This window comes from Nansenia antarctica (genome assembly GCF_963989245.1).
Source record: "Nansenia antarctica genome assembly, chromosome: 8".
NCBI lineage: Eukaryota > Metazoa > Chordata > Actinopteri > Argentiniformes > Microstomatidae > Nansenia > Nansenia antarctica.
This window is the reverse complement of record NC_137678.1, coordinates 9,652,777-9,665,276: the sequence shown is the minus strand read 5'-3', so window position 1 is coordinate 9,665,276 and position 12,500 is coordinate 9,652,777. Positions and strand designations below refer to the sequence as shown.

At 42.2% G+C, this 12,500-nt stretch overlaps 2 protein-coding genes across 2 annotated transcripts in view; both read left to right on the top strand.

Moving 5' to 3' along the window:
• Positions 1-4,649, top strand: part of phka1a (phosphorylase kinase, alpha 1a (muscle)) — a gene marked incomplete at both ends in the record, with an annotated part of 42,216 nt that extends 37,567 nt beyond the window's left edge. Inside the window, 5 exons of the mRNA XM_080537817.1 lie at positions 1,209-1,253; positions 2,109-2,270; positions 2,898-2,951; positions 3,608-3,808; positions 4,476-4,649. Of these exons, the coding sequence (XP_080393943.1) occupies positions 1,209-1,253; positions 2,109-2,270; positions 2,898-2,951; positions 3,608-3,808; positions 4,476-4,649 (636 nt within the window). The remainder of the gene's footprint in view (positions 1-1,208; positions 1,254-2,108; positions 2,271-2,897; positions 2,952-3,607; positions 3,809-4,475) is intronic.
• Positions 4,650-9,711: 5,062 nt separating this feature from the next.
• The window catches only part of hdac8 (histone deacetylase 8), a 25,001-nt gene continuing 22,212 nt past the window's right edge, over positions 9,712-12,500 (top strand). The window contains exons 1-3 of the mRNA XM_080537826.1: positions 9,712-9,923; positions 11,080-11,132; positions 12,145-12,275. Coding sequence (XP_080393952.1) covers positions 9,810-9,923; positions 11,080-11,132; positions 12,145-12,275 — 298 coding nt within the window. The 5' untranslated portion in view covers positions 9,712-9,809. The remainder of the gene's footprint in view (positions 9,924-11,079; positions 11,133-12,144; positions 12,276-12,500) is intronic.

Sequence of the window (12,500 nt, the reverse complement as noted above, 5' to 3'; positions counted from 1 at the left end):
AGTGAGTTAGTGAGTTAGTTAGGTTAGTGAGTTAGTGAATTAGTGAGTTAGTGAGTTAGTTAGGTTAGTGAGTTAGTTAGGTTAGTGAGTTAGTGAGTTAGTGAGTTAGTGAGTTAGTGAGTTAGTTAGGTTAGTTAGGTTAGTTAGGTTAGTGAGTTAGTTAGGTTAGTGAGTTAGTGAGTTAGTGAGTTAGTTAGGTTAGTTAGGTTAGTTAGGTTAGTTAGGTTAGTGAGTTAGTGAGTTAGTTAGGTTAGTTAGGTTAGTTAGGTTAGTGAGTTAGTTAGGTTAGTTAGGTTAGTGAGTTAGTTAGGTTAGTTAGGTTAGTGAGTTAGTTAGGTTAGTTAGGTTAGTTAGGTTAGTGAGTTAGTTAGGTTAGTGAGTTAGTTAGGTTAGTGAGTTAGTTAGGTTAGTGAGTTAGTTAGGTTAGTGAGTTAGTTAGGTTAGTGAGTTAGTTAGGTTAGTGAGTTAGTTAGGTTAGTGAGTTAGTTAGGTTAGTTAGGTTAGTTAGGTTAGTTAGGTTAGTTAGGTTAGTGAGTTAGTTAGGTTAGTTAGGTTAGTGAGTTAGTTAGGTTAGTTAGGTTAGTTAGGTTAGTGAGTTAGTTAGGTTAGTGAGTTAGTTAGGTTAGTGAGTTAGTTAGGTTAGTGAGTTAGTTAGGTTAGTGAGTTAGTTAGGTTAGTGAGTTAGTTAGGTTAGTGAGTTAGTTAGGTTAGTTAGGTTAGTTAGGTTAGTGAGTTAGTTAGGTTAGTTAGGTTAGCGAGTTAGGGTTAGGGTTAGGTTAGCTGTGCTCTGTCTCCACCTGCTAGTCACTCTGAGTCCTTCTCCCATTCCAGTTGGATCGCAGGTTGTCCAGGGAAGACCTGAGTCAGGTGATGATGATGATGATGATGATGATGATCAGTCACTATTGTTATGGGGTGGTAATTCACCATGTAAACAGCACAGAGTGATCCAATGGTGGTCAATTTGCAGGCAATCCCACGGAAAATCTGGCATTTTTGGTATCTAGATGTTAAATGGATGATGGTTAAATGGCTCGATGGCTGTTAAGATGGTTGGCATGGTGATTTGGAACGTAATTATTGGACATCACGACTCACAGTCACAGTCACAGGTTTGTGTCTCTCCGGTTCTTTCTGTAGTGGTTGACGTCATGTCCTGTACTCTCTCGCTCTCTCTCTCTCTCTTTCTCTCTCTCTCTCTCATACAGACCCTGTCAACACATTCGCTGGACATTGAACACATCGAGTCTGGGGTAAGTGTTCATCTCCGTCAAGATGACATTGTCTCGGGGGCAAACATAGCTTCTATTAGCAATATTTGTATTTCATATTTAAGATGTGTACTGGTATAAGTTAACTGGCTAATGGCTAATGTGGGACCAGTCGCTAATATGGCTGAAAACGGATTTTGGAAAATAAATTGTTTAACCTGTGGCAGTTTTTTTTAACACTGTCTCCGTTTCTGGGATGACGGGGAAAGCGACATAATGAACAGTAGTCAATTGTATTCGGTTAGCAATTTTCCGGGTCCAAACCAGAAATTCCCTCCACCAGAGTATCAGTGTACTAAAGCACCAGAGTACCAGTGTACTAAAGCACCAGAGTACCATTGTACTAAAGCACCAGAGTACCAGTGTACTTAAGCACCAGAGTACCAGTGTACTAAAGCACCAGAGTACCAGTGTACCAGAGTACCAGTGTACTAAAGCACCAGTGTACTACAGCGGTAGAATGACAGTTCAATAGTTTTTTAGACTGGGATCTATTCATACAACAAGGGACACAGCACTTTCCCGTTTTCCCATATTTGTCAGCGTCTTTGAGCCTCGGAAAAGCGCTATACAAATATAATGAATTATTATTATTACTGAGGCATTTCGAAGAGAGCGCCTCAGCCAACGTTGGACCCGGAAACACGTCATGACTTAACAACTGAATTACTGTGGGATCAAGTTTGACAGACACATATCTGCATTATGATGTGAGTGTTACAGCACTGCACGCTTCTCTAGGTGTCTCTAGGGAGGGTCTACTTCACCACTGTCTTTGGAGGGTTCTAGAACAGCAGTTTTCTGAACTTTCCTGTATGTGTGCTTGTGATTGGTCAGAGATACAAGCTTCCGTCCATAGAATCTCTGGACAACCAGGTCAACTTGCCCGTCGGCAAGGAAACCAGGCACGGCCAATGGCTGCGCAGGAGACGATTGGACGGGGCGTTGAACAGAGTGCCTGTCGGGTTCTACCAGAAGGTCTGGAAGATTCTACAGAAGGTATGTGGGCCAGTCCTGTCAAACAGATTGTCAGTTCGGTCAAGTCATTCTGATTGAAACTGTTGTGGATATAATTGATTCTTAATAGATTTAGTAGAACTTATAAAGCACAAAGAGCTTAGATCAATTGTCTCCAAAGATGCCTTTTATTAAGCCAAGTTACATGAGCGCAGAGAGAAATGAGCAGACCAATAAGCAAGAAGCAATAGCCCAAAGCAAGAAGCAGCCCCCAACGATGGGTGGGACTCATATATGTCCTTGGTCATGAGGTCACTACTCTTGGGAACCAATCATTATACAAATCTGTGATTACACAAGTTATGGGCCCTGTCCATAGTCAGAATTATTCACTGCGCCACAGATCTTGGCCCATCCCTTACAGGAAGGAAATGGGCCTTCCTTGAGTGCTGCTAGATTCGCTTAACTGTAGAGAGACTTACATTTCTCTGTATAACATGATATAAAACTACAACAAAACTAAAGAGGGGAACCGAGCTGAGTTGTACAGAAGTGTGTAAGAACAAGCTAACAGTTAGCTGCTAACTCCTCCAGTTCTACCGCGTCATTGTGGAGCTCGCAGAGGAAACGATATGGAGTAGATTGTCTATTGAAGTGTTTCTCTTGCAGTGTCACGGCCTGTCCATCGAGGGGTTCGTCCTCCCGTCTTCAACCACCAGAGAGGTAAGAGAGACCCACCACATTGGTTGGACCGTTCCTCAATCACATCCATAGCATGTTTGTGGACTTGCACTGGGCGGCTGTGGCGCAGGAGGTAGAGCCGCCGTCTAATGATCAAACGGTTGGCAGATCAGCGGTTCGAGTCGAGCCCCGGCTGGCCACATGTCGAACCCCACTGAACCCCAAATTGCTCCCAGTGAGCGGGCCTGGTGAGACGCCTTGCATGGCAGCTTGGCCATTGGTGTGTGAACGGGTGAGATGATGAGAGGCCGTTGTAAAGCGCTTTGGATAAAGGCATAGTTATATAAGTGCAGTCCATAGCATGTTTGTATGCACAAGACTCCTCGACACACACTCACATGAACACACATCTAACAGGGTATCCGCAGTGTCTTGAAAAGTATTAAAAGTTGAAAAGATTCATACATTTTGGGAAAATCAAGAAGAAAATATTGACAAGGTCTTTAAAAAGTCTTAGAAAGGTATTGAAATTAACCTCAAGATTCCTGTATATACCCTGAGTAGGTAACATAGACACGGCTGTTCTAGTGTCAACTGTCACTTAGATCCAACTGTCACTTTCAAATTAACCTCGAGATTCCTGTATATACCCTGTCTAACCACCTACTTCTCATGCACTCACCCCCCCCTCTGTCCAGATGACACAAGACGAGATCAAGTTTGCGGTGCACGTGGAGACGGTTCTGAACCGCGTGCCCCAGCCGGAGTACCGGCAGCTGCTGGTCGAGGCCATCCTGGTGCTGACCATGCTGGCGGATGTGGAGATCGACAGCGTCGGAAGCATCATCCACGTAGAGAAGATCGTCCACGTCGCCAACGACATGTTCTATCAGGACCAGGTGGGATATCCCTCCATCCTCCCTCCCTCCTCCCTCCCTCCCTCCTCCCTCCTCCCTCCATCCTCCCTCCCTCCTCCCTCCATCCTCCCTTCCATCCTTCTTATCTAAATTCCTTCCTTTCATTACTTCCTTACTCACTCAAGTTCAGCTAGCTATAAGTTCAAGAGAAAGGATAATACAGTAAACAGGGCTCCCACGGGTCCTTGAAATCCTTGAAAGTTTGTGAATTTGAGAAAAAGAAATCAAGGCCTTAAAAGTTTTGGAAAATAGACATGGGTCATTGAAAGTGCTTGAATTCCCCCCGACCCTGTCTCTCTCTCTCTCTCTCTCTCTCTCTCTCTCTCTCTCTCTCTCTCTCTCTCTCTCTCTCTCTCTCTCTCTCTGTCTCTCTCTCTCTAAAAAAAATCTCTATATTAAAAAAAACATTATTATAGTAGACTACATGTAGTCTACATTCAAAAGCTTCTCTTTTTAATTGTTGTCTGTGAGCAGATAGTTCCTATTATATAAATTCTCATCTAAATCTGTATCAAACTATGGGGCCTTGAATCTGAGGGAATTGAGTCTTGAAAGTCCTTGAAAAGTGCTTGAATCTGATGTTTCAGAAGATGTGGGAACCCTGAGTAAAGTTGAGGCTGAAGACGTCTGTCTCTCTCTCCCTCCGCAGAAGGCCCTGGGCGCTGAGGAGCACATCTTAGAGAGGGACCCGTCCACAGGAGTGTGCAGACTGCTGTATGACAGCGCCCCCAGCGGGCGGTTTGGTAGTATGACGTACCTCACCAAGGCCGTGGCTGTGTACGTCCAGGACTTTCTACCCAGTGGCTCCTGCGCCCTGCAGTGACACACACACACACACACACACAAACACACACACACACACAGACACACACACACACACACACACACACACACACACACACACACACACACAAACACACGCAGACACGCACACACCTGGCCTGAGTGTTACCTGAACCCGCTGTTACCTAGGTTGAGATTCACCTGCCCCTCACCTGAGCACATAAGTATAGAATGTATCCATAGCATTACAGCATTACTTCCTGGTTAGAAAGTATTGTTTACACAAGATGTGATGCTGCCATTTTGGTTGGGTCAAACAGTCGAGTGTTTCACCAGTCTGGCAACTTTTTCCCCTCGACATGGAGTTACGGTATATTTGTTTGGTGTGCTGTTATCTATATAGTATCGTTGTATAACCACTGGCTTGCTGTCTGTCTGTCTGTCTGTCTGTCTGTCTGTCTGTCTGTCTGTCTGTCTGTCTGTCTGTCTGTCTTTCTTTCTTTCCATCTGTCTGTCTGTCTCTTTGTCTGACAGCTGAGGATATGTGCTGATATGTGCATTATCTTAGAAGAATAACCAGGTAGCCTGTTAGTCAGGCACAGTTACCAGGGAATAAGTGGTTATTGTTGCCAGTTTACAAAAGGTTGAATTTGATGCTTGATGATTTATACCAACAATAATGATGTGTGTTTATCATGACTACTACCAGCAGTGAGTATAGCCTACTATTTACAGGGTTCCCGCGCTGGTCTTAAAAAAGTCTAAAGTCCAGCAATCCAATTTATAAGGCCTAAAAAGGTCTCAAATGTCAGTTATTTGGTCTAAAATGAGGTGCTAGGTCTTAAAAATGAGATCCTGCAAGGAAATCAGTCCGACCATGTCTATTTACGCGGAAATTAATCAAGCTGGAACCCAAAAAATGCAGATTTGCTTCCTTTTTTTGTCTGTATGGCAATTCACAAGTGTGAATTATTTTGCTGGGTAGATACTGAGAGATATTTCGATTTACCTTGAAAGACTTTGTCATTGTAGCACTTATCCAGTTCAAGGTGCACTGCTTCTTGTTCTGTTTTGATACTGAGAAGAGAAGATGTCAATCATACAGTATGTGGGGGGTCGAATAGACCCGGGAATCGAATATTTTCCTTTGTGTTTTATTTCTTATTTTGACAAACCTTTATAAAGGTTACGTTTCTACGGAGCCCATGGTAGAAAACAAATATGTGATGTGTGAATCCGTTCCCTCGGTTTAGTAAATCTGTTCCCTCGGTTTAGTAATTCGTTCCCTCGATTTAGTAATTCGTTAGGGTTAGGGTTCTGTCGTTAGGGTTAGGGTTCTGTCTATGTATGTTATCATGTATGTGATAACTGTCTATGTATGTTATCATGTATGTGATAACTGTCTATGTATGTTATCATGATAACTGTCTTATGACCTCGTGCAGTTGACTACTCAAGGACAGTATCACGGTATCACATCACTGTATTGGATAATGAAGATTATCTAGAATGTAAACTGTTTTCTATGGAGTCATTGCGGGCTCATTTGTGTCTCACAGGGCTCTCAAGTCTCACGCATTGGGCGTGAGACACACGCATTTCAACCCGTTCACACGCTCACACGCCGCGTGTGTCTCACGCCCAATGCGTGAGACTTGAGAGCCCTGGTCTCATAATGCATGTAACTATTATATTGATATAAGTTTGATTATGTTTGTGTCACACTCCTCACGCCATGTCTGATTTGCTGTATATTTTAGATCTTCTGATCAAGTCTAGAGGAGAACAGAGATGGTTATGACAAGACCTTTCATTCACTGTACTGTGCCTGTGTGACTCTGAAACTGTTGTTTCACTTTGTTTGCTCTGGTGCATATTCAATACAGATAAACCATGGAAACCAAGTGTTCAGTCTTCTTTGTGTGGTGTCACATCTGTGTGGATTCAAATGTATAAAACGTGTTTGGAGAAACCAGTGTTAGTTGATTGTCTTATCATTATAATGGTAACCAACATTTCCATTAAAAAACTTTTTAAAACGTTTTTTTCTTTTTCTTAGAATGTTAATAACATATCATATTATACTATATTATACTATAGAATGATCAATTATTTTTTTAAATAATAAAGTGAGAAAAAAAATGGAAAATGAATATAGTATATTACTATGTTCTTTTTTTTTAAACGTTATTTATTTTTTCCTTAGAATGATAATATATCATATTATACTATAGAATGATCATAGGGTTGATCACAGGGGTGATGATCACAGGGTTTTCCAACCCTGTACCAGTGGTAAATGAGTCCACAACCCCCTTCCTCTCATGGTAAATTGCTTCCATGTTCTAAGAATGTTGCATACATCCTAAATATTCAATTTGATGTCATAATGCACTCAAGCAGACATTATACATTGCAGTTAATGGAAGTTCTAGATTGCACAGCAAAATTCTAGAATGATTTGCAGAAATATTTTACTCCTGAAAATTAGTGTCTACCTTTAGTCTACCTGACGCCAGAGGTCAAATCTGAAGTGGTTCCACGTCTAAAAATGAAGTTTACAGTCTATAGAAACACTGTAGAAAGTTTCATGCTTTAGTCATAAAATGCACAATTGTTATGCCTATCAGCCTCACTATAAATGCAACTTACAGAGAAGCCACCCTTCTCTGCCCTCTCCCGCTCACTTGGCTTAATTCAGCCGCTATAATTGAGCCACTATCTCAGGGCGTAAATACAAAGCTCATTCTCAAGTATATTTGGTATTTATAGACTTTAGTACGTAGTGGCGGCTGGCCAATAGAGGGCGCTAGGGCGCCGCCCCCACCTTCCAAAGCTCCTGCTCCGTTGAACGTTCGAAAGGTTTAAATATCCTAACCGCCGTCATAATTCCGTTAGCTTCTCGGTGGTCTTGTGGTTACGTCCGAGAACAATAGGCGGTTCTGGCCTATTCCAAGGTCGCAGGTACGAGACGGCACTATGAACTCGAGTGCGACCTTGATCTGGACCGGAATGTCTATTTGTCTATATGAACCTTGATCCATAACAATAAAGCCAGATCACCTAGCACACCGAGAAGCTACGTTTGGATATTTATTGACCGTGAACTGTCTTCTTATAGCTACTTTATTGTGTGTTGTCCATAGCCAATTTCAAGGCGTCAGCCATGTCATCTCAAGGTCGTCGGTTTGATTCCGGCCGCGGACATCAGTGGAGGCTGGTGACTTCCAGAATTGAGGAGGCCAATTTTTTTTCCGCTTGCTCGCTTCACTCGCGATGGAATGTTCCCTGTTCTTCTTATCTGTCTTTGTTAAAAATTATTAATTTGTGTTTGGCGGTACTGAAGGGATTGGGACACTCTCAGGATGGTGGATGAAGCAGCTTTTATTGCCTGCACAATGGGTCATCAAATAAACAAAACAATTGGCATGAATCTTTGGTCCGCCTGCAGCAGCTATTGTCCCTTCTGCTCAGGCTCACAACATTCACCACAACATACTACATACAATCAATGACATGTCAAAAGCACTCAAACACTATGTCAATCAGACACACAACATACAATTCAGAACAATACTTCATCCATTTCTAATATTTATCCTGCAGAACAGCACTCATACGCGTGTGGCGGAAAAAGGTACTACACGGAGGCCAGGCCTCCTGTGCCCACCCATTTTCTGTGATTTGGCCAATCACATATTGCCATGAGAACCACTTTCCGACAGGAGGCCTGGCCTCCGTGTAGTACCTTTTTCCGCCACACGCGTGTATGAGTGCTGTTCTGCAGGATAAATATTAGAAATGGATGAAGTATTGTTCTGAATTGTATGTTGTGTGTCTGATAAAAAATATAATTATTGCTTTTTTAAATCTCTCTCTCTTCTCTCAAATTATTGGGGAGGCCAGGCCTCCTCCACCTCTATGGAGGGGCCTCCACTGGCGGACATGTATTACTGCCTGTCATCCCTGCTCTCTCTCACCCATCTTTCCTGTCAATATCTACTGCCTCTATCCCATTAAAGCAGAAATGCCCTAAAAAGTGTGTACATAGTTACTAACTGACGCTAGGAGTTAGAGCTATAGTCCTGATACGGTCATAGTCATAAAAATGGTCACACTGATCGTTAGCCTAATGAATAATAGCCGGGCTAGCATTAACGTCAGCAGAGTTTACCAGCGGTAAATAAGTCGCATAATATAGGCTATAAGACCCTGAGTACTTCCCTATTCTTTAGAGAAATAATACCTACATATCAGTTATTCAGGTTAACCAATAGTCTACATTGTTTATGTCTCATAACATTTTGCACAGTATATGTTGAGATGTTGAAGAACTGATCCAATGTGTTGTTTGGCAGAGATATATAGAGTTTCAGGGTGTAACTGGCCTTCTTATTTGACATTCTCAAAAACGGAAATGAAATATTCAATTTCTACTGTGTATTTAGTCACATTACAGTAATTTGGTCATATCTATGTTCATTTTTTAACATCTCACAGGTCTCAGCTTTCACCAGGTACCAAATTTAGCAAATTTGACCATGTAGTTTTGGAGATATGAAGCAGTTAATCAGACCGGTCTAATTAGACCGGGAACACCAAGGATGGGGGGGCAAACATGAACACAACCGGAGGGTTAACGATCTTCCTTTTAATCTCTTGATGAGATATGTATTATACATGTATTAGCACAACTGGGCCCAAATTGTAAATATATTAACATCAATTCCCTGTAGGCATACTGCTGACTGTTCTGCACATGAAAATGATGTGTTCCCAGACAGACCGCCAATGTGGTTACAGTTGCACAGAACAAAAAATGGACTCCAACTCCCAGAATCCATTTCAACTTGGTCCCCCACCGTAAGAGGTCCCGAAAGACACGATATGATTTGTAACATCACAAAAACATGAACTTGACGGAACCCTTGTGTTTTTTAAATCATCAAACTGTGGACTACTTCTGCATATAAATAAGAAAAGATTAACAGTTTGTGGTTTGAACGGTATCGGTATCATATGTACTTAAATCTTAGAATAGTTCCCGTTATCACGGTTTCCATTTTCCAGCGGGAATGTTGATATCGGAGCACCAACTGCCATAAGCACTGTGAAAGAAATCAAGAAGCAACTGAACTTTTACACCTTTCTTTGTCATATCTGGGCTGTTTTATTCACACAAGTGCACTAGCTAACACCAATGAGTTGTGCAAGGGACTCTGACAATGGCAGTCTCACCAAACGCAGAGTTGCTTATGTGTTTAGTCCGCAGTACATCGAGACCTGCGACTCCCTGTCGAAAGTCCCAAACCGGGTGAGATGATGATGCTCTCTCTCTATCTGTCTCTCTCTCTCTCTGTCTCTCTATCTGTCTCTGTCTGTCTCTCTCTATCTGTCTCTGTCTGTCTCTCTCTCTGTCTCTATCTGTCTCTCTCTCTCTGTCTCTCTATCTGTCTCTCTCTATCTGTCTCTGTCTGTCTCTCTCTCTGTGTCTCTCTATCTGTCTCTGTCTGTCTCTCTCTCTGTCTCTGTCTGTCTCTCTCTCTGTCTCTATCTGTCTCTCTCTCTCTCTGTCTCTCTATCTGTCTCTCTCTATCTGTCTCTGTCTGTCTCTCTCTCTGTGTCTCTCTATCTGTCTCTGTCTGTCTCTCTCTCTGTCTCTGTCTGTCTCTCTCTCTGTCTCTGTCTGTCTCTCTCTCTGTCTCTATCTGTCTCTCTCTGTCTCTGTCTGTCTCTCTATCTGTCTCTGTCTGTCTCTCTCTATCTGTCTGTCTCTCTCTCTGTCTGTCTCTCTCTCTCTGTCTCTCTATCTGTCTCTGTCTGTCTGTCTCTCTCTATCTGTCTCTATCTGTCTCTCTATCTGTCTCTGTCTGTCTCTGTCTGTCTCTATCTGTCTCTGTCTGTCTCTGTCTGTCTCTATCTGTCTCTCTATCTGTCTCTATCTGTCTCTATCTGTCTCTGTCTCTCTATCTGTCTCTCTGTCTGTCTCTATCTGTCTCTATCTGTCTCTACCTGTCTCTCTATCTGTCTCTATCTGTCTCTATCTGTCTCTGTCTGCTGTCTCTATCTGTCTCTATCTGTCTCTATCTGTCTCTGTCTGCTGTCTCTATCTGTCTCTATCTGTCTCTGTCTTGCTTCTGTTGGATTCATCTGACAACTCGTGAGCTTAGAATGATAAGGTTCTATCTCCGTTTAGGGTAGTTCAGAGATATTGAGCGTCAACGTTTTTACATTCCATTATGTTTTGTGAGATGGAACCTTTGTATTTTATGAATTACTAACTCAAAAATGTCAACATTTTAGAAATAACACCACACAGGCATTAATAAACACCTAATGGATCAGATTATGTAAAAAAAATAATCAATTTTGACAAAAATGGAGATAGAACCTTATAATTCTAACGTCACAAACTACCTAACGTTACTCTTGTCAATATATCTAAACGTTTCCCCTGTATCTGTCATTAGGCAAGTATGGTCCATTCGCTCATAGAAGCCTATGGTTTACTTCAACACATGAGGTAAGTTAGGTTACGGTTTTTCCCATATTTATAATGGTATTGTCGTGTGGATGTTTCATGTCAACTAAAATGCAGCGGTCCTCTTAGTTACAATGATATGATTGAAGTGGAGTTGGTAGTTTCTAGCTATCTACAGTCATCTACAGGTAGTGTTCTAGCTATCTACAGTCATCTACAGGTAGTGTTCTAGCTATCTACAGTCATCTACAGGTAGTGTTCTAGCTATCTACAGTCATCTACAGGTAGTGTTCTAGCTATCTACAGTCATCTACAGGTAGTGTTCTAGCTATCTACAGTCATCTACAGGTAGTGTTCTAGCTATCTACAGTCATCTACAGGTAGTGTTCTAGCTATCTACAGTCATCTACAGGTAGTGTTCTAGCTATCTACAGTCATCTACAGGTAATGTTCTAGCTATCTACAGTCATCTACAGGTAGTGTTCTAGCTATCTACAGGTAGTGTTCTAGCTATCTACAGTCATCTACAGGTAGTGTTCTAGCTATCTACAGTCATCTACAGGTAGTATTCTAGCTATCTACACTTATCGATTATTACACAATTTGATGGCAGCTACTAGATTGTGAACATAAGTGCAATATTGAAATACAACTGTGAACATTTCAAACCTGCTAACTGCGACACATTAAATGAATGTGCAACAATACTATGTGCAATATGACAACCCTTGTGTACATAAGGTTCAGATATAGGAAATGTTAGGATATTTATAGCATAGCATAGAGTACAGCACAGTGTTTTATTGTATAGTATAGTAGTATAGTATAGTAGATAGTGTACATAGCCTTTATTTATGTAAACCAGCTCTTTTCCCTTTTTTATTTTACCCTTGGCCCTCTTGTTTTTAGTCTTTTTTCCAAGCACCAGGGGAGCCCCCCCGACTCAATTTCGTTCTATGGTACCTGTACTGTATTAATGACAATAAAGACCATTCATTCATTCATTCATTCATTCATTCATTCATTATCGGTGTCTGTGTCCATCCCATCCCAGTGTTGTGAAGCCCCGTTTGGCGACCATCAAGGAGATGGCCAAGTTCCATACAGACGCGTACCTGGAGCACCTCCACAAGATCAGCCAGGACGGGGACGACGACGACCCCCAGTCAGAGGACTTCGGCCTGGGTAAGAAGAAGAGATGGAAGGACTGGTCTCTCTGGAGCTTGGGATGGAACATACTACTCTCTGGATCTCTCACACCTCTCTACCTCTCTCACCTCTCCATATTGGGTATTTGTGGTAACGTAGGCACAGACGCACACTGATACAATGGCACCTCAGAGAGGAAGGGAGAGAGTAGTAGAGGATAGAGTGATTGAGGTAGGGAGAGGGATGCATGGAGGAAGTACT